At 46.3% G+C, this 24,712-nt stretch overlaps 1 protein-coding gene across 4 annotated transcripts in view; it reads left to right on the plus strand.

Annotated features, from left to right (window-relative positions):
* The window catches only part of ADAMTS9 (ADAM metallopeptidase with thrombospondin type 1 motif 9), a 163,242-nt gene extending 145,333 nt beyond the window's left edge, over positions 1 to 17,909 (plus strand). For all 4 annotated transcript variants that reach the window (XM_040454520.1, XM_040454522.1, XM_040454521.1 and 1 more), the window contains 4 exons: positions 492 to 583; positions 5,398 to 5,502; positions 15,614 to 15,708; positions 17,772 to 17,909. In XM_040454520.1, the coding sequence (XP_040310454.1) occupies positions 492 to 583; positions 5,398 to 5,502; positions 15,614 to 15,703 (287 nt within the window). In that variant the 3' untranslated portion in view covers positions 15,704 to 15,708; positions 17,772 to 17,909. The remainder of the gene's footprint in view (positions 1 to 491; positions 584 to 5,397; positions 5,503 to 15,613; positions 15,709 to 17,771) is intronic.
* The last annotated feature ends 6,803 nt before the right edge of the window (positions 17,910 to 24,712 follow it).

Raw genomic sequence — 24,712 nt, forward strand, 5'->3', positions numbered from 1 at the left:
ATAGTGCGTTGGCCATGGGAGGGCAGCTAAAGCCCCAGGAAGTAACTCCTAAGTAGCTGGAGATACTTTTGTAGCCGATTTCTTCCCATCCTTACAGCTGGGAGGCTGTACGCAGGAGACTCACAGCCATCCAGTGACGCTTACCTTTAATGGACGTGATTCACGTATTTATTTATTTATGTGAGAATCGATTCCAAAGTCATCTTAAACCCCCCTTTTGGCTTCCCTCCCATGGAGAGACCGTGCAGATAAAACCCAGGGAGCGAGGCTCTTGAACCACAGATCCAAGGGGGAAAGCAGTGCACATCTGGATCTGTTGCACATCTGGATCTGTTTGCTCACTAATGACACTTCGGGTATTTTTTTTCTCTCCGCTCTCCCTCTTACTCTTTCTCTCACTATCCTTCTTCCCTCCCGCCTCCCTGTGACTGTCCTCCCTTCTGGACCTTTTCGGACTTCTCTCTTCTCTCCCTTTCTGCAAAACCCCGCAGCCACTGACTTACAGTTTGCCCGGACCAGCGAAGGACACCCTGTCCCTTTTGCCACAGCCGGGGACTGCTACAGTGCTGCCAAGTGCCCGCAGGTATGTGCTAAGGGCTCCCCCCACCGAGGACCCACGTCCCACCGTGCCCGCAGGGGACCCCTGGCTGCTTCTGCTCCCGGGAATACAGTTAGAACAGCTGCTCTGGAGGGCAGTTTGGCCCCCTGCAGGACGTCTCAGAGATGCTCCGAGCTACTCATCTAGCCATGCCACTCCTAGGAGTGTTTCCTAAGGAACCGCTCAGAGCTACATGGCAAACCTCTGCATGCAGCAAAATGCACCTGCTATAATGGTAAACATCTGGAAGCAGATTAGGCATCAGAGGGCAGGGGTTTTGCTTAAACAAACCGTGCTGGTTCACAGAGTGAATGTTATACAGTCAGTGACAGGCCGGTATAGGCTTCATGACTGGCTCTTTAAGAAAATCACAAGTCCTGCTTTGTAGCATTTTTGCCAGCCTCCCAGGTGTAAATACTCTCGCTCCGCCCCGCCCCACGCCCCGTAACTGATTTCAAGCCACCAGCATTACGTCCCCAAATGGGGAGTCCGGCAGAAATGCACACGATCGGCTCTCGCAAGCCAGGACGAGCGCGCTCTAACCCACCACCACGGTCAGCCGTTACAAATTGTAAACGTTGTGTGACAGAAAAACTGCTATCCCTCCTTAGATGTATAAAACGTGTAGCGTCCAGACGAAGGGCAAGTTTATCATCATCTGCTGGATTTGCTGTTCAGCAGAGCCACTCAGCGGCCATCTCATTGCCCAGCCACACTGCCGCACGCCCTTGTCGCCCTGGAGGTGTGGATATTTTGAAACGCGCTGTCCTAAGGATCTGCCTGGGGCCGCTTTTGCAAAATCGGCATCATCTTTGAAAGAAGCTGCGGCCCTGAGAAGGCGTGACGAATTCCGTGATTCCGGCCAGGAGAACTTGGCCCCAGTTCTGGCTTTGGTTCTAAAGGGGTCCTCACGAGGCCGTTGCTAAACTCTGGGCCAGGAGTTTCCCACTCCGCCCCCCCGCCCCCCCCCCCCCCGGGCCTTCAAAAGTCTGGGGACCAGGACGGGGAGCTGCATTGGGAATACACCATCTCCCCAGGATGGGTTTAGGCCCAATCAGAGACCATCCGAAGACAAACACATCTGAATTTTCTTTTAACAAAGTGTTTTCTCAGCCCCCAGCTTCAGAAAGCAATGCTAAACATTTTAGGGAAGTGAAAAGGAAGCTCTCAGGGAGAAAGAAAATAAACAAAGGACATAATGGTAAAAGGGGGCCTCTCCTCTATTACCCAGGAATTGAAAACTTTTGAAGTGCTGTTTCTTTAGAGCAGCAGATGACTTCAAACACCCCACTGGTGTGGGTTGCATTTTAACAGCTAATAGATTAGCCCTGTCCTGCCTTTTTCAAAAGTCTGAGGATTTTCATGTTTCTCTCTGCGCGTCTTTGGGGAAGTTTAGGTAAATGAAAGGTAATCTGCATTCATTTCTTTTAATAATTCAGAGACAAATGAACTTATTGATTTGCTAAATCCTGACCCTGAAGCAATTGCTAAATGAGAAAACCCAAAGCCCGTGAGAAGCTAATTTGTATTTTTTCCTAGCCTGTTCTTCAAGCCATATCAGGGGTTTTCAGAACTCAATCCCTTAGACATTTATTGAGCACCAACTACGTATACTGATGAAAGCCCTGAGTTTTGCAGACGGGTTTTCCAGGAAAAGGTCCGCAGAAGCACCCTTGTGCGAGGAGCTTTGGAGCAGTCGGCCCCTCCTGTGACCTGCTGATTGCACAGAAGCCAAAGGGAATGTGCTGTTTCCTCCTCGTTCACACTGTGGCTTTGGCGACTTACTTAGCAGTAAGAGCAGGTCCCCCAAGGGCCCTCAACGGGAAATGTAGCCAGGATGTGTTTTCCTCTTCTGACCACAGGGGATGCGGCGTTACTGTTACTGATGCTGGTATTGGTAGCATTTACTGAGTGTTTACTAGAGTTTAGACTTGGCTCAGCATTCCTAGGTCGGTGTGGCATGTCACCCCACAGCAGCCACCAGCGAGAATGTCCCCCCTTTTCAGATGAGAAAATGGAGTCACAGAGACATGGGGGAGGGGTTGCCCAAACCCACACAGCTGGTGCTCAGTAGAGGCGGGATTTGATCCCAAATGTGTCTTGAGTGCAAATCCACAATGGCAGATGGGTCTGCCTGACCCCACTTGCAGAGAGGACTTTGCAGCCTTCTCCTTTGTCTGAACAAAGAACAAAACCTCTCCTAGCCTCAGGCACATCTTTCTCAAATCCCTCTGGATCCTCTAGTGCATGCATAACCCGGAATTACTTTTACCCTCTTAAATCAGCCACAGGAGGTAGTAGCTATAACATTCACACCCTCTACCCCTCGAAGATGAGGGCTGTAGGGGCAAAGATGTCTCACCTGGAGCTCAGAGGACAGTAACTCTCCACTCCTCACGGGACCCTTAACTTAAGGTGGTCATTATCAGCTGAAAACGTAGGTCCCCTGTGCTGGAAAAGGTGGAAAGAGAACGAGGAGGAAGACCGCCCGTTCCATCGGGTCTGTCACCCGCTCCGAGAGGGCAGATCTAGCCAGACGTGTGTATGGAAGGTGCTTAGACACCGGACGCCCGGATCAGCGGGGGGGAGTTCTTGGGCCAGAAGGCAGGTCAGGGGCCTGGACCTTGCAGGAACCTTGAGGTCAAAGCAGATCACGCTACCTTCTCCTGCAGTGCAGGGGGAACAGACCATCCGCATGGGAAGCAGGATGGGAAAGGGAGAGAGAGAGGGATCCTCGGCTGCAGTGGGGTCTGGTCATAATGAACGGTGTGAACACGGCCTCAGGACAGGCAGGAGAGTGAAATAAGGAAATAGCAGGTGAGATAGCAGAGCTGGGAGAGGTGTGTATCTGAGGAGGCCGGGCAACACTGGGCTTCGTGCCTCAGGGCAGCCACAATCACGGACACTTACTGAGGCCACTTCGCCTACCAACCACGAACGCCTGTAGGGTACTGTCATAATTTCCAAAAATACTATTTAAATATCACCTACTCTGTGCCAGGTAATGAGTTACATGCACTAGACCTTCTACCTCACCCCCTCCTATTTGCATCGTAGGCGTTACTAACCCATTTTACAGATGGACTCAGGAAAGTTAAGCCTACACGAAAAGTAGAGGAATCTGGATTCTAGGAAAAATCCAAACGGTCACAACCAGAGTTTCTCACCGTCAGCACTATCAGTGTTTTGGACTGGATCGATCTCTGTTGTAGGGACTGTGCTGTGCATCGCAGGCTATTTAGCAGTACCTCTGGTCTCTACCCTCCAGATGCTAGTAGCACACACACACACACACACACCTGCCAGTTATGACAACCAGAAAGATCTCTAGATAATTGCCAGATTTCGCCCCAGGGGCAAAATCGTCCCCTGAGGAGAGCCACTAACTTCGATGCTCGCATCACTTCTGAGAATTGGAATGTTATTTTGTCCCCATGTCATACATGTGGAATCTAAGGCTCCAAAGGGGTTGATAGCCTCTGCTTAGGAAATACTGATGGCACTGACACAGAGAGGGAGCCTGCAGGGTACCCCTAGTCCTGCCAGGTCATAGTGGACAAGCCAGGATGGAATATTTATTAACAATCTATCAACCGCCTATGTGTTACAGACCATTATTGATATAAATAAAGCAATACCAAGTCCCTCCCCTAAGTCTACTGTTCCTCTTGGAGCGAGACACCCAACACAAAACAACCAATAACCAGGATTTCTGAAGTCAGGTACCAGCCGTGTGCTGCATGGCTAATTTCATTTAGCCCTCCCTACAGTAGGCTGAGGCAGATACTGTTACTAGCTTCCATTTTACAGGTGGACAAACTGAGGTTCTGAGATTTCATCCCCCCTCTCCCTCCCTGAAAGAGCCCGATTTTTACATAGGCCTGGCCGGCGCGGAGTCCGCCTCGCCTTATTAAAGACTGCTTTGACAAAGTACGGGACCGTGTCAGGTTCCGAGAGGAAACATTCACCGCGAGCGTGTTGGTGCAGAACATTTTCAGATCTGAAACCGCTCCTTGTGGGGGAGGAAGCCTCAGCAAAGTTTTTCAGGTGCCTTTGTGGAGTCATTTTTGCAAGCGAGGGAGAAACAGAGACAGATGGGCAACACAGGAGAGGAGCTCTGCGGCGGCGTCTCCTTAGAAATAAACGTGGAAACACCGAGGCCCGGTTTTGAAAGGAATCCTGGAGCGGGTTGGGATCCGGGATCCCCGGCCTGGAAGAGGCGGTCCCGCTGCAGGCTGTGTAGAACGGGCCGCGCGCGCCCTCTGCTGGCCGTCCCGGAGAGCGCACCTGTCCTTTGAAGTCCCGCCCCGCTGTGCTTAGGGCGCGCAGTGCTCAGCGTGGCGGGGAAGCGGAGGCCCGGGAAGCTTTGGCAGCGAGATCTTGTTAGAAAAATTACACTGTGGCATTTTGTTCCTGAAGGAATCTGATAATTGTGAGCAACATCAGGATTGCTGGGTTAGGGAGGCAGAATGGCGCTGGTTGAGAGCGAGGACTTTGAAGTCAGGAAAATGTGAGTTGGCCTCGCACTGTCTCCTGCAGAAGCTAGTCACCTCCACCGGGCCTTAGTTTCCCCATCTGTAAAGAGAACGCCTTCAGAGAGCTCTTGTGAGCATGCATGTAAAGTGCCTGGCCCAGACTTCCCCCCACCTTCCAAAAAAAAAAAAAAAAACCACCCTCATTAATTAGTAGCTATCGTAATTAATTAATGTCCTTCTCCTTTCCAAGGGCCCTTCATTGTGTGGCCTTTGCTTAGGACATCACGTGGACTAAAAGTCTTTTTCATTGGCTATTTATTCCAGGGTCGTTTTAGCATCAACCTTTACGGGACCGGCCTGTCTTTAACTGACTCAGCCAGATGGATATCACAAGGGAACTACGCGGTCTCCGACATTAAGAAGTCCCCGGTAAGGTGATCTAGTGGCTTCCGTTGGGTTTTGGTTTTTTCTCTTTCCTTCCTTTCTTGCCGGGTCTGTTGTGGTGGTGCTAAAGGGACGAACGCGCTTTCCCACTTGCTGAAACTATTTTGCAAAGTGTCAGGAAGGAAACTTAGGACATAAATTGAAGGTGAAGCAAGTGTAAGTTGAGTTTATCCGAAAGAGCCTTGCTTCGCTTCCGGTGAATCCTTCCCTGAGTCCTCAACCTGTGAACCATCCGAGTAATTGGACGATGCCTAACGGGGAAGCTGAAAGCAGTTAAGAAGCCTCTGAGAGAGGGTGCAGCTCCAACACCTTGCAATTAGCCAACATTAGATTCCTTTTGTGAACGTAGGGCACAGGATGTTTGTTTGTTGTTGTTGTAAGAAAAAAATGGAAATACAACAGAGGCTGGAAGGTAGGGATGTTATCAGGTGATGTTCACAGAGCGTTCGAGAAACACTCAGGGGTTTCACAGTTACCAGGTTTTCATCTCAAAAATCCTGCCACTCAAGGTGTGGTCCACATAGAGCATCAACATCACCTGAGGCTTGTTGCAAATGCAGTTTCTGGGGGCCCGTGGCTTCGAAGTCCGGATCTGCCGCTGAACAAGGTCTCCAGGTGGATCCTAAGCAAGGCACAGCTTGAGAAACCCTGGTGTTTCTCAGAATCCCCTGGAAAAGTTTCAAATGCATGTGCCCAGACCCCAGCCAGACTGACTGAATGGGAACCTCCCAGGCAGGGGTAGAATTTTTAACTCCCCTTGTATATACCCAGGACAGAAACTGCTGCGTGTTCCTTCCCTCAGTTCTGAGAACCTGCGACAGGAACCTGACCCCAACGACATAGGGGAAACTTACCAGAGTATGGCCTGTGGTCCCAGGTCCTGCTTCAGCCGTGACCCTCACACGGGGTCTCCTCAGAAATGTGGCTGGGGGAGGACAAAGAGGAAGAGAACGGGGAAAGGGGTTATCATTCCAGAGTAGGGTTGCCGGATGAAGTAGAGGACGCCCAGTTAAATCGGAATTTCAAATAAGCAAGGAACATTTTTTCTTTTTACTACATGCATGTGTTAAACACTGTGTGGGACATATTTATTCTAAAAAGATTACTTGTTGCTTATTTGAAACTTACATCTAACTCAGTGCCCTGTATTTTTATCTGCTAAACCTTATCAAAATGAATATAAAGAAGAAATTCAAGCTGCTCCCCCCCCCCCACCCCAGGAAGGGACGAAACATCCGATTGTGACTTCCCAGGGAAATCCCACAGTTTCTACAGCCCCAGTTTTCAGCTTCCAGGGTTAAATTTGTCTATGGGAAAAGAAAAAAGAAAAATCTGACTCCCGTCTTGCTCTAAGCCAGTCCCCATTGATTGCTCGTAAATCATTCAACGTTTTCCTTTGCACTGAAAGGAGTAAAGATAGCTGATAGACGGCCCGCCTGCTTTAGAATGTGCCACCAAATGATTATGTTCTTCCACACCACTACCCCCCAGGGGCCATATATTCTGTTTCAGTCACTCCGAGGGACAACAACATTAACTGCCCAAAACGTGGTCAGACACGAAGCAGGATTCCGTAGGAAACCGTCTATGTAGATTCCGTTAGCTAAGTTTCAATCCCGTCAGCCCTTATCAGTATTGTTGTTTGCATCCAGAACCTAAAAATAATTACGGCGGAGAGCGCCACCTTCTGGAGAGAATGATCACTGCCCTGCAAAGACGGGTTGGCTGTTTCCCAAGCGTTTGGGAGAAGTTGCGCCTTTCCTGGAGGGGGTTGGTTTGACATTTGCCTGCCAGCATTTTTTTCTTTTTTTAAATCTTGGTGTTCCGGAAAAAAAAAAAAAAGAAAAAGAAAAAAGAAGGAAAAAAAAAAAAAAACTCTTGGTGTTCCGTGACAGCCCGGAGAGCCGGAGCTCAAAATTAATCTCCAGGGTCTGCTGAGCACTCCTTGTGAATCCCTGGGAGCCCGGCCGGAGCCATCTGTGGCTCCTGGTTGCCGTGCCACGTGCTGCCCTGTGTGCCTCACCTGCTTGTGGGGCTCTCAGAGCAGCATCCCCTGACTACACGCCCCGAACACAGGCCTCCCTGGCCAAAGACATTTGGAAGAAAATTGTATATTTTATTTGCTTCTTGAAGAGGCACGATAAGACTGAGCTTACTAAAGGTTGGAATGAACTATACAGGAAGGAAGCCTGTGTGACTTTATCGAAACCAGTGTTGCCCTAAATCAGTGGTTCTCAAACTGGAGCGTGCATCACCTGCTGTGCTAGTTAAAAACACAGCCAGCCTCAGGAAGGGCCCAAAATGGACATTTCCAGCAGTTTCCTGGGTGGTGCTGATGGCCCTGGTCTCGGCCCACGTTTCCAGAACGGTTGGCCTGAGTTAGACCAACCCCAGAACCTTCTTTTCAAAGTTACACTTTTTGGTTGCCCCCGAATAACCTGGTGTTCCTTAGAACACACTTTGCAAAACCCTGCAATGTCCTGCTCCCACCATTACGTACTCGCGTGTTGCCCCCAGGGACTGAGGCCCTGCTTTGATTCAGCCTCCGATCATCCTCCCTTACTTTCCTACCGTCTTCTGCTGAGAGCTACAAAGAAAAAGCCATGGTGAAAACCTCAATTCTCCAAACCTGGTTGGCAATAAAATGTTTTTCCCCAGCAAAACTACAGGAAGACTCCAGTTGTCCAGGGTGAAACTGAATCACCAGAATCACTTCTGGTGGCTGGCACCCCAGAGCACCAGCTGGGTCCCCACCCCACCTGGGAGCGAGGGACAACCCTATTTCCCAGTGGTGCTTTAGCTGCACCTGCTGTGCACAGGAACTAGAGTTTCTACCCTGCTTGTGTGTGAGGGGGAGACCCACAGAAAGGGGACCATGGCCTGGATGTGAGATCGGAAAGGAGATGTTGGAATTCGGGGCTCCTCTGCCAGTGACATTCTGTGCCCCCTCGGCTCACAGATGTGCTCAGGATACGAAAAGGCCCTCAGCCCCATCCAGAGGTCTCCCGGGGCTCCACACGCCCATCCTCAGAGCTGCTATCTGAACGTCCAGGAGGAGGTTCTGGAACAGCCTTGAGAGCTGAGCAGAGTGAAGGGAGGTTCACTTCAGGCCACATGGGAGAGGTGCCCACCAGTCTTCTTGCTTCTTTGCAGGCCTGGGGAATTTGTGGGGTCAGCAAGGGGCGAGGGGCGGGGCCTGTGTTTCTGAGGCCTGGCTGCCTGGCCCTGGGGCCTAACAGACATTCCTTACGCTGAGGGAGGGTTGTAGATTGAAGAATTGCTTTGAAATTCAAAATTAATGAATTTTGCATTGTCATAGAGGAGATGGCCTCAATTCATATCTGTTTTTAATTTATTTTTTTCATTTACATCCAAGTTAGTTAGCATGTAGTGCAACTGTGATTTCAGGAGTACATTCCTTAAGGCCCCTTACCCATTTAGCCCATCCGCCCCCCCCAACTACCCCTCCAGAACCTTCTGTTGTTCTCCATATTTAAGAGTCTCTTACGTTGTGCCCCCCTCCCTGTTTTCATATTGTTTTTGCTTCCCATATCTTGTAGCTCATTTACAACCAGTGGAGTTAAGGGAACACGAGATGAACGTGTTGGGGCGGGGTGCAAGTGTATACGTGGTCCGGAGTCAATGCTCATTCATCTTCCATGTACTGCCTCCTACCTCGTAGTTCACTTGTGAAAATCCAACTGTCCGCAAACATAGAAATCATACTGCAGGCCAGGAGAGAAACATGACATTTTAGACATGTGTGCTTTTTCTTCCATACGTTCCTGTAGAAGTTAGAGATTTAAGTATATTCTAAATATTAAACAATGGGTATATTCACATATATGTGACTGTGTAGGGTTATATTGGGAAATATATATACCTCCCATTTTTTATGGGCAGTTCACCACCAGCACACTCCAAAGAAATGTACATCAGGGGCGCCTGGATGGCTCAGTCAGTTAAGCATCTGACTCTTGATCTGGGCTCAGGTGATGATCTCACAGTTTGTGAGTTCGAGCCCCGCGTCAGGCTCTGCACTGACCGTGAGGACACTGCTTGGAATTCTTCCCCTCCCTCTTTCTCTGTCCTTACCCTTACCCTGCTTATATGTTCTCTCTCTCTCTCAAATAAGTAAACTAAAAAAAAAAAAAAAAAAAGAAGAAAGAAAGAAATGTAAATCAATACGCTTCAAGAAAATCACAGGTAAAACCACAAAGCCTACCTCACGTTGATGGAGGAAACCAGAAAAATTTACGAAAAGTATGAAATACAAACTATTCATAATTGAGCAGAGAATCTCTCGTTTTAATTATATATAATAGCTCAAACTAAGCTAACAAAATATTCACTGAAAGGAGATTTTTAGAGTACTTGCTTTAATGAAGAAAATAAAAATGATTTATAATTAGTGTTTCATTGTATGTGAGTAGGTACTTCTTTTTTTTTTTTTTTTAATTTTTTTTTTCAACGTTGTTATTTATTTTTGGGACAGAGAGAGACAGAGCATGAACGGGGGAGGGGCAGAGAGAGAGGGAGACACAGAATCGGAAACAGGCTCCAGGCTCCGAGCCATCAGCCCAGAGCCTGACACGGGGCTCAAACTCCCGGACCGCGAGATCGTGACCTGGCTGAAGTCGGATGCTTAACCGACTGCGCCACCCAGGCGCCCCTGTGAGTAGGTACTTCTAAGATGCTGGAAAGCATACCCTTTTCTCTGAAATAGGCACTGTTTCCATGACAATCATATTTATGCTAATCATTCTCTTGGTATGTTTTTTTCTTTGTGTTCTGTACTAAAAATGATAAGTTTTAGCTCAGACTTGATCTAAATCACATTAACAGAGTCCCGATTAGTGAAATAGCATGAACATTGCAAAGCCATTATCGGCACCTTTATAATTACCCAGACTTTTCTCCTTCTTCATGAGAAAAGGCTATGATGGGGACCCACACATGAAAAACTGCCTCTATGATAATAATAGCTAGTATTTTTTGAGCACGCACATCAGGCCAAGAACTCTGCTAAGCACTTTGCATACATTCTTGCTTTTATAGCAGATCTCTGAGGGCAGACAAATATTACCCCCATTTTACAGATGTTCTAGGAAACTGAGGCTTAGAGAAAGTTGCTTAAACATGCAATACAAGCCCCAGGCAGTCTGACTGTGGTTCTCTCTACTGCTGGGTCCGGAGAGAGTGAAGAAAGCATGAGCTTGTGTGAGACAGAAGACATTCACAGCACATCAGCAGTTCTGAAGACCCACAGGCCAGCGATGTAGCCTCCAGAGAAGGTTCCTAGTTGGAAGGCTGGCTGGTCTGGCATCACATCCAGTTGATGGTATCAGATTGGCTCCAGAATTAATACGGGCCCCTAAAAGCAGGACCAGTTAGGGGCGCCTGGGTGGCTCAGTCGGTTAAGCCTCCGACTTCCGCTCAGGTCATGATCTCACAGTTCGTGGGTTCAAGCCCCACGTCTGGCTCTGTGCTGACGGCTCAGAGCCTGGAGCCTGCTTCCGATTCTGTGTCTCCCTCTCTCTTGACTCCTCCCCCCCTCAAAAATGAATAAACATTAAAAAATAAATAAATAAAAATGTTTTAAAAAAGTTTAAAAGGCAGAACCAATTTGAGTTTTAGAAATAGATCACTCTTCCAACTCAACATCACTCATAATCAAAGGCAAGCAAATTTTTAAAAGGGAGAGAAACTATTTTGTTCTCTTTGTTAAATTGACAAAGCTTTTCTTCCCTTTGTTTTTAAACAAGATTATCCATTATTTGCAAGAGACTTTCACAGTTTGGCAATATGAACCAAACCTTCATGACCTTGACCCAGTTCTGGGAATGTAGCCCGAAGATATCCTGAAATGCAGGCACAAATATGGTTCATCACAGTGTTTCTCTCGACAGTGAAAAATGTGAACCACCCAAGATGCCAAACATTGTGCAGGAATGAAAGGGTGGGGGGTGGCTAACACAACATGGGAAATTTACACAGTGACATATGATGTCACAATTAGACAAGGAGTTCTTCACAGCATGGTAAAGTGTTAGGGGAATTAATTCAGCAAGCGATCTGAATTGCGGGTCAAAAAGAAGAGTGTGTATCAGCTTCAGCCTCTCATTCATTCATTCATTCATTCATTCATTCAAGAAATCTGTATTTAGTCCCAGCCTGAGCCATACACTGTTGGGTTCTAGAGACCTTGAAATTTAAAAAGACATTGGTCCTGAGCACCTGGGTGGCTCAATTGGTTAAGCGTTCGACTCTTGGTTTCGGCTCAGGTAATGATCTCATGATTCTTGGGGTTCGAGCCCCACATTGGGCTCTGCACTGACAATGCAGAGACTGCTTGGGATTCTTTTTCCCTCTCTCTCTGCCCCTCCCATGAGGATGCTCACTGGCTGTCTCTTTCTCACTCTCTCTCTCTCTTTCTCTTAAAATAAATAAACTTTAAAAGCAAAAGAAGACATTGACCTTGCCATCGTGGGACTTACATTCTAGCAGGAAGACAGATGTAAAGAAAGTATTACCCAGTTTTGGGGCGCCTGGGTGGCGCAGTCGGTTAAGCGTCCGACTTCAGCCAGGTCACGATCTCGCGGTCCGTGAGTTCGAGCCCCGCGTCAGGCTCTGGGCTGATGGCTCGGAGCCTGGAGCCTGTTTCCGCTTCTGTGTCTCCCTCTCTCTCTGCCCCTCCCCCGTTCATGCTCTGTCTCTCTCTGTCCCAAAAATAAATAAAAACGTTGAAAAAAAAATTAAAAAAAAAAAAAAGAAAGTATTACCCAGTTTTATAGGATGCTATGTGGTAGGTAACTGGGTAAGGAAGATTTTTAAGAGAAAGTGGCTGCTAGGCTGGGTTCTGAAGAATTTAACAGTCAAAAACTGGGGTGGTCCAGTGTACATAGATGGGCAAGGGACACAGAAGAGAGTTCCAGGCATAGGCCATGGTATTGCATGTGCAAAGGCCCTGTGTTACAAGGGGCACGTCAGAAGAACAACCCAACGAAAGGCAGAGGTCAGGGGTGGGGAGGAGAGAAATGATAGCATCTGGAGAGTCAGGAAGGGATCGACTGCAGGCCAGCAAACTTCTTCTGTGAAAAACTGAATAATACTTTCTTATAAATATTTTAGACTTTGCCAGCCAGGGGGCAAAAATCAGTGCTACTGTATATGTATTTATCTGACAAGAGTGAAAACAAATTTGCACAACATTTTTATTGATTCAATTTTAAAAATAATAATTGAGTACATTTTTTTGTAAACATACTTAGCAGTGAGAACCATGGAATATTCAGAAATGATCATATTTCGCTTAAACTAGCTGCATACTTTGCTTAATTCTCTATTATCAAAGTTGATGATAAGTATTTGTTAATGCGGGTCAACGATGAGATTTTCTGCATTTCATCTTTATAAACTTTCTTTTACACAAATAGGTATTGTCAAACACTGATATAGTCCACAACCATGTCCTTTTAATTGAGCATATTCACACCTTGGCAAGCATTTCTAGAATCCTATTCGATTTTTCTCTTGGTATTCGCCCTTTCGTACGTCATTACATCACAGATTAAGCCCTTGCCATTGAAGGCGAGATAGAAGCTTCTCAAATGCCTTGTTAAATGGATTTTGAGATATGAAATTTGCTCGGCACTTAGCCCAAAGTCCAGAACATGGGGCGGGTGCTGCCACTCAAGCTCAGAAAGTACATTCACCAAAAATGTACGTGGCCTGAGATACGGCTTCTTGTCTTCATTCTCAGCAGAATGGAGAGCATGTAAAGCGGCTTCACCCTACTTACGATTGGAACAATGTTAATTGACGTTAAAATGACTTTACCCCAGGGTAAGCTGTGCCTGTAAATGCACTTTTGCCTTGAAATTCAGGTTCCATTCCCTAAGAAATAGTGTCAGATCCATAGCAAAAGCTAATGCGCACAGCCAGGGGGGGTGTCCAGTTACAGCGACTGAGAGCGGTTCTCGTTCAGAAAAAAATGTTAATCCCAGCTCTGAGCTTGAAAGTTCACGGTCCAACCTGTCCACTGCTAAGTTATCAAACTGCTAGATGGCAGCATGGGTCAGGGCATTCCGTTTCTAGTTCTGACAAGGAAAGTGTATAAAACTGATGATGGATAAGGTTGTGGTAGCTAAAGCTGTTCATCCTGGCTCTGTAACACCTGATGGATTCTTATATTTTCCACCAAGCACCTACTGATGGGTAATACGTTAAGTGATTATAGGCTTCAGGCACCTTATGTTCTTTTTTTTTTTTAATTTTTTTTTTTCAACGTTTATTTATTTTTGGGACAGAGAGAGACAGAGCATGAACGGGGGAGGGGCAGAGAGAGAGGGAGACACAGAATCGGAAACAGGCTCCAGGCTCCGAGACATCAGCCCAGAGCCTGACGCGGGGCTCGAACTCCCTGACCGCGAGATCGTGACCTGGCTGAAGTCGGACGCTTAACCGACTGCGCCACCCAGGCGTCCCGGCACCTTACGTTCTTATGAGCTTTGTAAATTTGACCAACTAAAGCTTTCTCTGCGTTCACATACTTTTTTTTTTACCACTGTCAGTTGCCAACACATCTTGGTAGATTCCACTTCAGCTGTTCTGTGCTAGTGTTTTCTCAGCCTCTTTGAAATTGTCTTGCCTGAATTCATTTCCCACAGACTATTCCCGGAAGCCAAGTCTGCAGTCCCTTCACGCTCAGCATCATCTCAAATAAACAACTGAATGATATCCATAATACCTACCTATCAGCTCATCAGGAGCCAAAAACAAAAAACAACACCCCCCCCCCCAAATTATTTGCCTCATGTTTTAATTGATTATTGATGTTATTGTCAGTGTCATCGATTTTTCAAGCAACTGTTTTCCTCCCGAAAACGATTGTAGTCTTGAACAATTTATTTTCTCTGGACACGTTTGTTCAGCTGTTAACAATGAAACAAGGATGTCTTTAACTCACCTTGGGGCAAACTGTTTTCCTGGCTTAGCTAATACATCAGCCACTTGGAAACTTACTTGGTTTCATTATTTTTACTCAGTTTCATTTTTTTTTAATTTCTTAATGTTTATTTATTTTTTGAGAGACAGAGGGAGACAGACCATGAGCAGGGGAGGGGAGAGAGAGGGAGACACAGAGCCCAAAGCAGGCTCCAGGCTCTGAGCTGTCAGCACTGAGCCTGATGCGGGGCTCAAACCCACGAACCGTGAGATCGTGACCTGAGCCGAAGTCAGTTGCTTAACCCAGGTGCCCCTACTCGGTTTCACTTTTTTATCGTTGGGAAGAAACAATGCTACGGTGAGATCTTCGGTTTTGAATTTTCTAAATTTATGACCATGGCTTTCCTTGTGAGTTGGAAACGTGTGCTGAGGCTGAGGTTGGTGACGATGGTGTATATTGTATTCTCCTGGCACAACTGTGGTGTCATTGCATGAGAAACACAATGCTTTGCCATCTGAGTTTGATAACAGAATAGCTCACATACAACAGTGCCTTAAAAGAGCAACATACACAGTCCCTTTCCGTTTCTTGTTCTGACACGATGGTATGCGCTGGTAATGAAACATACAATGTTAGGATATGGCAACACGCACAGCATTGCAAACGCTGTTAAGTCACCCCTGTGTCCCTGTGGTTTGCAGTATGCTGAGTCGCAGTGCACAGCAATGAGAGCTGTCACCACCGTCCATCCTGCTCTTACAGCCTGGAAGCAGGCACAGACATTAAGTGAATGAATGAACATGGCTGTGTTCCAATAAAACTTTATTATGGATACTGAACCTTGAATTTCGTATAATTTTCAAATGTCAGGAGATTCGGTTCTTGGTTTGCTTCTTCTCGCCGTTGAAAAAATGCCAATGCTATTCTTGATTGATGATTGACGAGCCACACAGAAACAGGTGGCAAGCTGGATTGGACCCACAGACCATAGTTTGTCAGCCTCTGCTTTAGACCGTGTGGGGACGTTGGGGTCTGCTTCTATTCAGAAGGCCTACCTCCGGTGCATGCAAGAAAGATGTCCAAAAAGCCAGCGCAAGCCTTGGAAACACCAGTCGGGCAGGGAGTCTGAGAGCATGCGTTTTCTTGCAGGACGGTACCCGAGTCATGGGAAAATGCGGTGGCTACTGTGGGAAATGTACTCCGTCCTCTGGCACTGGCCTGGAGGTTCGAATTTTATAGTTAAGGTAAGTAAGTCCCACGTTTCTCTCTCTCTCTGTCTCTCTCTCTCTCTCTCTCTTATTTTGTAAACTCACGATTAGCAAATGTAGCCAAGTCATTTGCCCCCGGAAAGGTTACTGTTAAGCATCTTGAAACTGACTGGCTGTTCTAACTTTTTCTTTCCTGTTCATCTGCCCTGTTCATCTGTTCTCCGCCCTTGGATAGGAGGTCCCTAGGCTTTCTGCGTCAGATTCCTCTGCAGTTTTTCTTTAAAAACTTAACCAGGCTCCATCTCTAGAGGTCCTGAGGTCTCTGGCGCATCTAAGAATCTGTATTTTTGATACAGGGAATTCTGATTCAAGTGACTTACGGATTAACTTTTGAGATACTGCCCGAGAGTACTGCATTAATAATATTCATGACATTCATTGAGCTGTGACTGTGCCAGGCACCAGGCTGAACACTTTGCTGGCATTATTTCATTGAACCTCATAGTAAAGCCACAAGAGGGGTCACTTACCCTCATTGCACAGATAGAAGCTCAGGCCCACATAATTAAGTAGCTTGCTTACGATCACAATAGATTCTTTCGGCGGAACCCATCAGTGTCCTACACCAAAGCCAGTGCTCTCAATTAATGCTCTGTTCCACACGCTTGTGACTCAGCGTGTCATCCAAGGACTGGCATGATCAGCATCACCTGGGAACTTGTTGGAATGCAAAATCTCAGGCCTCCCCCTGGACTTACAAAACCAGAATCTGTATTTTAACAAATCCACAAGAGAGTCATGCGTGTGAAGGTTTGAGAATTCCTGGTCTCGCTACATTATGCTGGCAAGTGCTCCCTCTGCTGGGCAGAGGAATGAATCGGTCACTCATTTTCTGGTCCCCGCGCCTTCAGCTACAAGGTATGAGTTCAGCCAACTCATGTGACCCTTCTGCAACTTATTTCAAGCTTTCAGCAGTCCACTCTCCTGGAGGGCTCTTCAAGATCCTGACACAGGAGTACCTACTTGACATTTGTGTATCAGTGTTTCAGTTTAATTGAAACCCGTAGTCAAAACTATGATCTTCAGTTAGGATTGTTTTTATTGCAAGAGGCAACAGGAAAAAAAGGAACTTACCATCTTAAGGAACTGAGAAAGCCAAGCAGTGGGCTAGCTACAGGCATAGCTGGATCCAGAGGCTCAAACGGAGTCATCAGGACTCATTTGTTCTCCCATCAGCCAACAAGGCTTGCTTCATTCTCAGGCAGACCATTTCCCTAACACCATGAGCTGCCCCCAAATAAACGCTCACATCCAGCATTCATTCTGCACAAGGATGCAGGCTCTTGTTTGCCACATGGGCACTTCTGAACCAATCGCCACGTCCAGGAGACAATGGCCTGAACTCATGTACCCACGTGGAGTTGGGTGATTGACAGCTTCCTCTAGAAGAGGAAAGAGGCGTTTGTTACCAGGAAAGATGAGATGGGATGGAGACAGGCAAAGTCAGCAGGTGTCCACTAGAGGTTCCCAGTAAAATAGTATTGTGTGTGTTTATGTGTAGTAAAATTTGAGTGTATATATAATATTTACATGTATGTCTAGGAAAAAGACTAGAAGGAACGGTGCCAATATTTGAAAAGCATTATCTCACGTGGGGGATTTCAGGCTAGGAGTTTACTTTATTCTTTTTTTTTTTTTTTCAACGTTTATTTATTTTTGGGACAGGGAGAGACAGAGCATGAACGGGGGAGGGGCAGAGAGAGAGGGAGACAGAGAATCGGAAACAGGCTCCAGGCTCTGAGCCATCAGCCCAGAGCCTGACGCGGGGCTCGAACTCACGGACCGCGAGATCGTGACCTGGCTGAAGTCGGACGCTCAACCGACTGCGCCACCCAGGCGCCCCGAGTTTACTTTATTCTATATACTCCCCTGAAACGTCCATGTTCCTATAGCAGACATACATCACTTTAAAAATCCAGAGAAGTTAACAAGTGTCATTTTTTAAATTCTGTACGTAAAAATCTTTGGCTTATCTACTCTTGACTTACCGCAGTTGATACGGGAGATTTACTTTTCTTATTTGGTTTGTTTATTTCCAGGTGCTCTGAAAAGGAAGCCATTATGGGATGGATGAAGGATAGTAATGCAATACCTCCACCTTAAATTTGTGTGCGTGTGGGCGTGTGAGGACTTGTATGAGTGTGTGTGTGTGTGTACATATGCACATATATACATATATACACACACACACACATATATATATCTGTATATATGTGTGTGTGTGTATATATATGTGGAATATCCTAATGATGTAAAGTTTAATATTTATGTTTGAAATTATTTATTGTGATGTAATATTTTTGTACGTAAAATGATTCTATTATGACTGCTTTTTGCATTATGTTGTCCCCTGCAGTCAAATCACTGCATTTTACGTACTCTACATTATATGTAGTACTATGACAGAAGTGATCCTTCATTATCACGGTACACTATTGTTTACTTTCTATCTGTAAATATTTTATTGTGACCTTTCCGAAATTGTAATTTGCCTTTTTAAAACAACCTAGCTGCCATCAAGGTGCTACAGAGTCGTGTGAGTGTATTTTGGCATTTCTAGGAAAGTATCCGCCAACAAGTAATTTAGCGATGTCACAGATTGTACCAGCCATTAGTTATGTTAACTATTCAGTTTCATGTGATCTCTGGGAAAAAAAAAAATTGCTGCCTTGGTGCTATATAATGTATATATTTAAGTGATCACCAGACTCAGAAATGTAAACACGTTTAATAAAAGGGAGGCATAGAAGGACAGAATGCGACGGACAGAATCACTTGGAAAAGCAAGACCACTTGTTCTTATTTTTGGACACGCTTGTTTTGGAAGAGGATTGGACTCTGTTCTTTTTGTTACTGTTATTAATACTTTGCTTCAGTTCATGGTGCCTAGATCTCTCTGAAGTTAAATGGAGGAGACCCCAAAGCCACTGCATTACAGAGTGATATTGAGAAAGTGAGATCCTCTCGACATTTTGCCGAGACGTTCTATAATGGTGTCCCCGTTTATCAGCTGCAAGACAGGATGCTCAGGATGGGGTGACCTTCAGCACCCCCAGCACACCTGGAGAAGTTCAAAACCAGTTCCTCATCATTAGGACTGCCTTCTGCCTAAATGCATTGACTGGTGACATGACTTTTCTTCAGGCCATGAGCCTGAGACCCTGCCAGTTCATGGCTGCTGCAGTAATTAGTTAGCATTTGTGAGAAGACGTAAACCGTGGAGTGGAAGACACCTGAGTCTTTCCAGTCTTCCATTAACCCACTCTTTGTTACTTATGTCCAAAATGGAAGTCCTGAAGTCAGTGTCTCTCAGCCCTTCCAACCTGATTGAAGGGGAGTCATTGCCAATGACCCGTGGCAGACGTTCAGTGTTTGAAATCCTGCCCGCGTCCAAAACCCAAAGAGATTAGCAAGAACCTGGGAGTATCCTCCAACCCCAAACGAACTCCAGAGTGCTCCATAAGAAGTTATACTCAGTGTATGAATAAGTGTTATTCTCCTTTATTAATACATTGTGAAAATATACTATGAATAAATACCATGACCACATCCAAACATTTGTGTTGGTTTCTGGACTCTTGATTCAACTGGGATTGAAAATATATCTGTTTTTGTTTTTTTTTTTAAGGTTGCCGGGTTGAGAAGAAATGCACATTTTCTTAATCCCATCCATTACAGTTGCCATTCCAGAGGTCAATAAGGGACAGGGTCTGTCCCTCAGGTCTGCGTTTTCACCCTTCAAATCACTTGTCTCTTCTGAAAGAGTCTGTGTGATGGGGAACAGATGAACAAACAAAACAGGAGATTTCAGTGGGTTTAGGGGCTTGATTGTCGATTTTATATAGCAGTAGTTTCTACTCTATGGACTTAATGGTGTCCAGGGATATGAAAGCTTTCCAAAGAAGTCTAATAAACAGCAAATAGTAGGTCGCCAGCCCCTCTACGTAATTGGTTGAGCTCATCCTGACAACCACCAAGTAGATGTTCACGTACAGCAAATAAGTAGCCGTCCCCAAAAGAACCCTGTTTGGCTCTGATGGGGTTACACATCCACTTCTGGACAAGTCATATTGTTGAGGGAGCTGACATCCTGTACCACCTAGGGCCGGGTGATTGACAGCTTCAGCTGGAAAGGATGGTTCCTGGAGGGAAAGGTTTGTTTTCAGAAAAAGGTAGGTAGAATAAAGACAGACAAAAGCCAAAGGAATCCACTCCAGAGTCCCTGTGTGTGTGTGTGTGTGTGTGTGTGTGTGTGTCTCCATGCACGGGCAAACTCAAATCCCATAGCTCATACCAGCCACAGTCCCACCCCTTATCATCCCTAAGCATCATCTAAGACTTGGGTTCTAGGCCTTTCTCTGACATATATTAACTGTCTGATCCTGAGCCTTAGTTTCTTCATTTGTAAAATGAGGCTATTGTTAGTCCTACCACTTACTTGTGAGATGCTTTTCTGAAGACCCTGTCAGCCCTGCATCAATGGTGGCAAACTAGCTGCCCTCAGACTCTGCATCAGCAAGCTTAAACTGATTTACAACAGTGAGACATGAGCTATTTCAGTTAGGAACTGCGTTCTGCTGCTAATTTCAGAGCCCTGACGGCAATGGCTTACAACATTAGAGAGTGTATTTCAGGGGCGCCTGGGGGGCTCTGTCGGTTAAGCACCCAACTCTGGCTCAGCTCATGACCTCACAGTTCTTGGGTTTGAGCCCCCGCCTCAGGCTGTATGCTGACACCTCAGAGCCTGGAGCCTGCTTCGGATTCTGGGTCTCCCTCTCTCTCTGCCCCTCCCCCGCTCACTCGAGTGTGCTCGCGTGCACTCTCTCTCTCTGTCTCTCAAATATAAATAAACATTAAAAAAATTTTTTTTAAGTGTATTTCACTGCTTTGTAAAAGAAGCCTGGAGATAGGCAATCCAGGGCTGGTATGGCAACTCCACAAAATCATCAGGGACAGAGGTTCTTTAATCTCCTCCCCTCAATCCTCCATAGTTCAACATGGCTGCTAGGGCTCTAGCAATCACTCCCAAATTCCAGGCAACAAGAAAACAGAAGTGGAGGAAAAGGGTAAAAAGCGGCCTGGTCCCAACTCTCTATTCTTCTTTTAATTTTTTTTTTCAATGTTTATTCATTTTTGGGACAGAGAGAGACAGAGCATGAACGGGGGAGGGGCAGAGAGAGAGGGAGACACAGAATCGGAAGCAGGCTCCAGGCTCTGAGCCATCAGCCCAGAGCCCGACACGGGGCTCGAACTCACGGGCCGCGAGATCATGACCTGGCCGAAGTCGGACGCTTAACCGACTGCGCCACCCAGGCGCCCCTCTATTCTTCTTTTAAAAAGGTGTTTCATGGGGCGCCTGGGTGGCGCAGTCGGTTAAGCGTCTGACTTCGGCTCAGGTCGTGATCTCGCAGTCCATGAGTTCGAGCCCCATGTCAGGCTCTGTGCTGACAGCTCAGAGCCTGGAGCCTGTTTCAGATTCTGTGTCTCCCTCTCTCTGAGCCTCCCCCGTTCATGCTCTGTCTCTCTCTGTCTCAAAAATAAATAAAGGTTAAAAAAAAAGAAATAAAAATTTAAAAAAGGTGTTCCAGAAACCGCGTTTAACAAATTCCCCTTTAGCTCCTCAGCCAGAAATTAGTCACGTGGCTGCAGCCAGGCTGCAGGAGCAGTGGGGGGAAAGGGTTGCTTCTCAGAGCACACTGCCAAACCGAATAAAAGGAGGGATCTGTTCCTCCAAAAGAGCGCAAAATGAGTCTGAGAGAGGCAACTAAAAGTCTGTGACAGGTTCAAGTAGAGAGATTCGAGGGAGTGGTTTAGAAGCAGTTATCACCAAGGAAGCAAGAGATGATAGGATCTGGGCTAAAGCTGCGATCATCGTAATAGTAGAAAATTACAGCGTGATCTAGGTGGTGAGATTGACAGGAGCTGACAGTGGATAGACTGAGGGTGGACTGTGGGAGAGAAGGCACTGGTAAGGGTTCAGAGGCGAGGTTTCGTTTGCTTGCAAATACAGCCAGGGTGATACAAGGCTGAATGTGTAGATGGCTGAATGGACAGATACGATCTTTTAGAGTCTGTTAATCTTTTACATTTTTATAGCACTATACAAATTAAATATTGTCTTTCTATTCTTTCATTTATTTATCTAAGTAATATTTATTGCATACATGCGAATTTCCAGGCGTGTTCTGGGCTCTAGGGGTGCACATGCGAATTTCCAGGCATGTTCTAGGCTCTAGGGTACAGGCTAGAGGCTGTATTGGTCCACTAGGGGGCGCCATAACACAATACCGCAGAGCGTGTGGCTTATCCAATGGAAATTATTCTCACCGTTCTGGAGGCTAGAAGGCCAAGCTCCAGATGTCTCACCTGGGTGAGACCTCTCTTCCTAGCTCATAGACATCCCTTTTCTTACTGTGTCCTCACATGGGTTTTCCTTGGTGTGAGGGCTGAGAGAGAAAGAGAGATCGCGATCTTTGGGGTCTCTGTTTCTCCTGATGAGGACATCAGTCCGATTGGATAGGTCCCCACCCTTATGACCTCATTTATCTTTGATTACCCCCTTACAGGTCATGTCTCCAAACACAGCCGCATTAGGACTTCAACCTATGAATTTTGGGGAGACACGTATCAGTTCCTAACAGAGGCTATAAGGAAGAGATCGTAAGTTAAGACGGATATTTATTGCTCTCTCCTCACCATGCAGAGGTCAGATCCGGTTGGGGAGTCTGTTCTGTATGTCATCGGAGGACTTGGGCTCCTTCTGTTTTGCGGCTTAGCCATTCTCGCAGGTGTGGTTCTGAAGTGACTTGTCCTCACCGCATCTGAGTTTAGCCTGCAGGAAGGGGGCACTCATTTCCAGGCAAGATCTGGAAGTTAAAGGACTTTAATTCACCACCTACTGGCAATTGCTTCGATGCACTGCCTTGTCTAGCTGCAAGGGAGGCTGAGAAACGTGCTCTCTAGTGGGTCAACCGCACACCCAGCAAATGCCACGTGGAGGTGGGGGTTCTGTCACTGAAAGGATATAGGGAAGGGTGGCTGATGGGCAAAATGGCAGCTTCTGCCAGCCGCAGTGAAAAAAAGACCTGCCCTTCGGCGCTTACGTTGTAGTGGGGACAGGTGGAGAGGAAAATAAGCAAAGACACGACCAAAGCACTCCACAGTCGTTTTCCGGTAGTAAATCTGACCCTGTTTTCCCCAATGACCATCCAGATATTGTCGTGCCACACCACATCACTCCCTCAGCCTCGTAGCCAGAGCTTTCACACCTGCTGCTGTCCCCTTTGCCTTTGTGCATCCAGTTTTCTGTCTCTTCTGATACAAAAGGAATAAATAGCAAGTGAAACCTAGTGTGTGGGATGGTGAGCGGGAACAAAGGGAGAAATAAAGCTCAGAAGATGAACAGGCACTGCCCTGTGTCCTGAGGGGAGGGTGCTGCTATTTTACATTTACTTTATTTATTTATGTATTTATTTTTGAGAGAGAGAGAGAGAGAGAGAGCACACGCAGGAGAGGGGCAGGGACACAGAATCCAAAGGAGGCTTCACGGGCTAAAGGCGCTGAGCTGTCAGCACAGAGCACAGCACGGGGCTCGAACCCATGAGCCATGAGCTCATGTCCTAAACCGATGTCAGAGGCTTCACTGACTAAGCCACCCGGGTGCCTGAGTGTGTTGCTGTTTTAAATAAAGTGGTCACAAATTCCTTCTTGATTAACTTCTGCAGCTACAAACAAAGCTGTGGGTACCACAGCCCACCGACCCAGCAGGTGCGGGGCAACTCTACCTGTCACCAACAGATGGCGGGAGAGGTCTCCAAGCTAGGTCATTGCGCTGGGAAGCCTTCAATGTTTTCTGCTGAGTTTAGAGGTGATTTTGCTGGAAGGCCATAAGACCCGCAGAGCCCCTAACCCTGCAAAGATTTTGCTACTCCCCTCAAACAGGTACCTCAAAATTAAAGATAACTCAGACCATCAATTTAGTTTTTCTCATGAAGGCTATCTTTTAAAAAAACCAAATAATGATTTTTTTTTTCCTAAGAAATTTGAAGACCAGTTTTTCTGTAGCCCTAAGTACGTGTTTTGTGGGCAGTAGGTGACCCAGCTAGTTTTTACAGCATTATTAGTCACAATGATATTCTATCAGGACAAAGGAGCAAATATTCAAAGCGCTTATAAGAGAGGCATCCAGCTACAGTGGGGAAGAAGATAAAATTCAACTTTGCATAGACATATTCACATCACTATGTGGCACTTTGGTAGGACTTAGGAACAAATATGCCTTACACATTGTTGGTATGCATATCACAGAGTAGTCGAACATGGCGTTTATGTGTAGAAAAGACAACTAAGAGTCAATTTATTACATTTACAAGTGCAAAAACCTAGTTCTTAAGCTTTGGAGTTCAGCTTAGAAATTCTTTTATTTTACGTATCCATCTAGGTTTTAGCAATTACTTTTTAAAAACTGTTAAATAATGTTGGCTTCATCTTCAGGCAATTAAAAGCCTTCAAATACTTTCTACGGTATTTATACGTTTCATGAAATTTGTCTTAAGTCCTTCAATTATCTGACTAAAGCAAACCTTTCTGAGTACTTAAATATGCAAACATATAATATAAATATTACATAAATCAGTGGCATTGAGTTCTTTTAGGGTTGTCTGGAGGCTCAGTCGATCAAGCGCCAACGTCAGCTCAGGTCGTGATCTCATAGGTGAGTTCGAGCCCCACGTCGGGCTCTGTGCTGACAGCTCAGAGTCTGGAGCCTGTTTCGGATTCTGTGTCTCCCTCTCTCTCTGCTCCTCCCCTGCTCACTCTCTGTCTCTCTCTCTCAGAAATAAACATTAATAAAAAAATTTTTTTATAAAGTTCTTTTAAATATCCCCAAATAGAAAATTAATCCAGGGGGCGCCTGGGTGGCTCAGTTGGTTAAGCGTCCGACTTCGGCTCAGGTCCTGATCTCACGGTCCGTGGGTTCGAG

The sequence above is a fragment of the Herpailurus yagouaroundi genome, unplaced genomic scaffold (assembly GCF_014898765.1).
Source record: "Herpailurus yagouaroundi ecotype Mexico unplaced genomic scaffold, PumYag 213, whole genome shotgun sequence".
Lineage (NCBI taxonomy): Eukaryota > Metazoa > Chordata > Mammalia > Carnivora > Felidae > Herpailurus > Herpailurus yagouaroundi.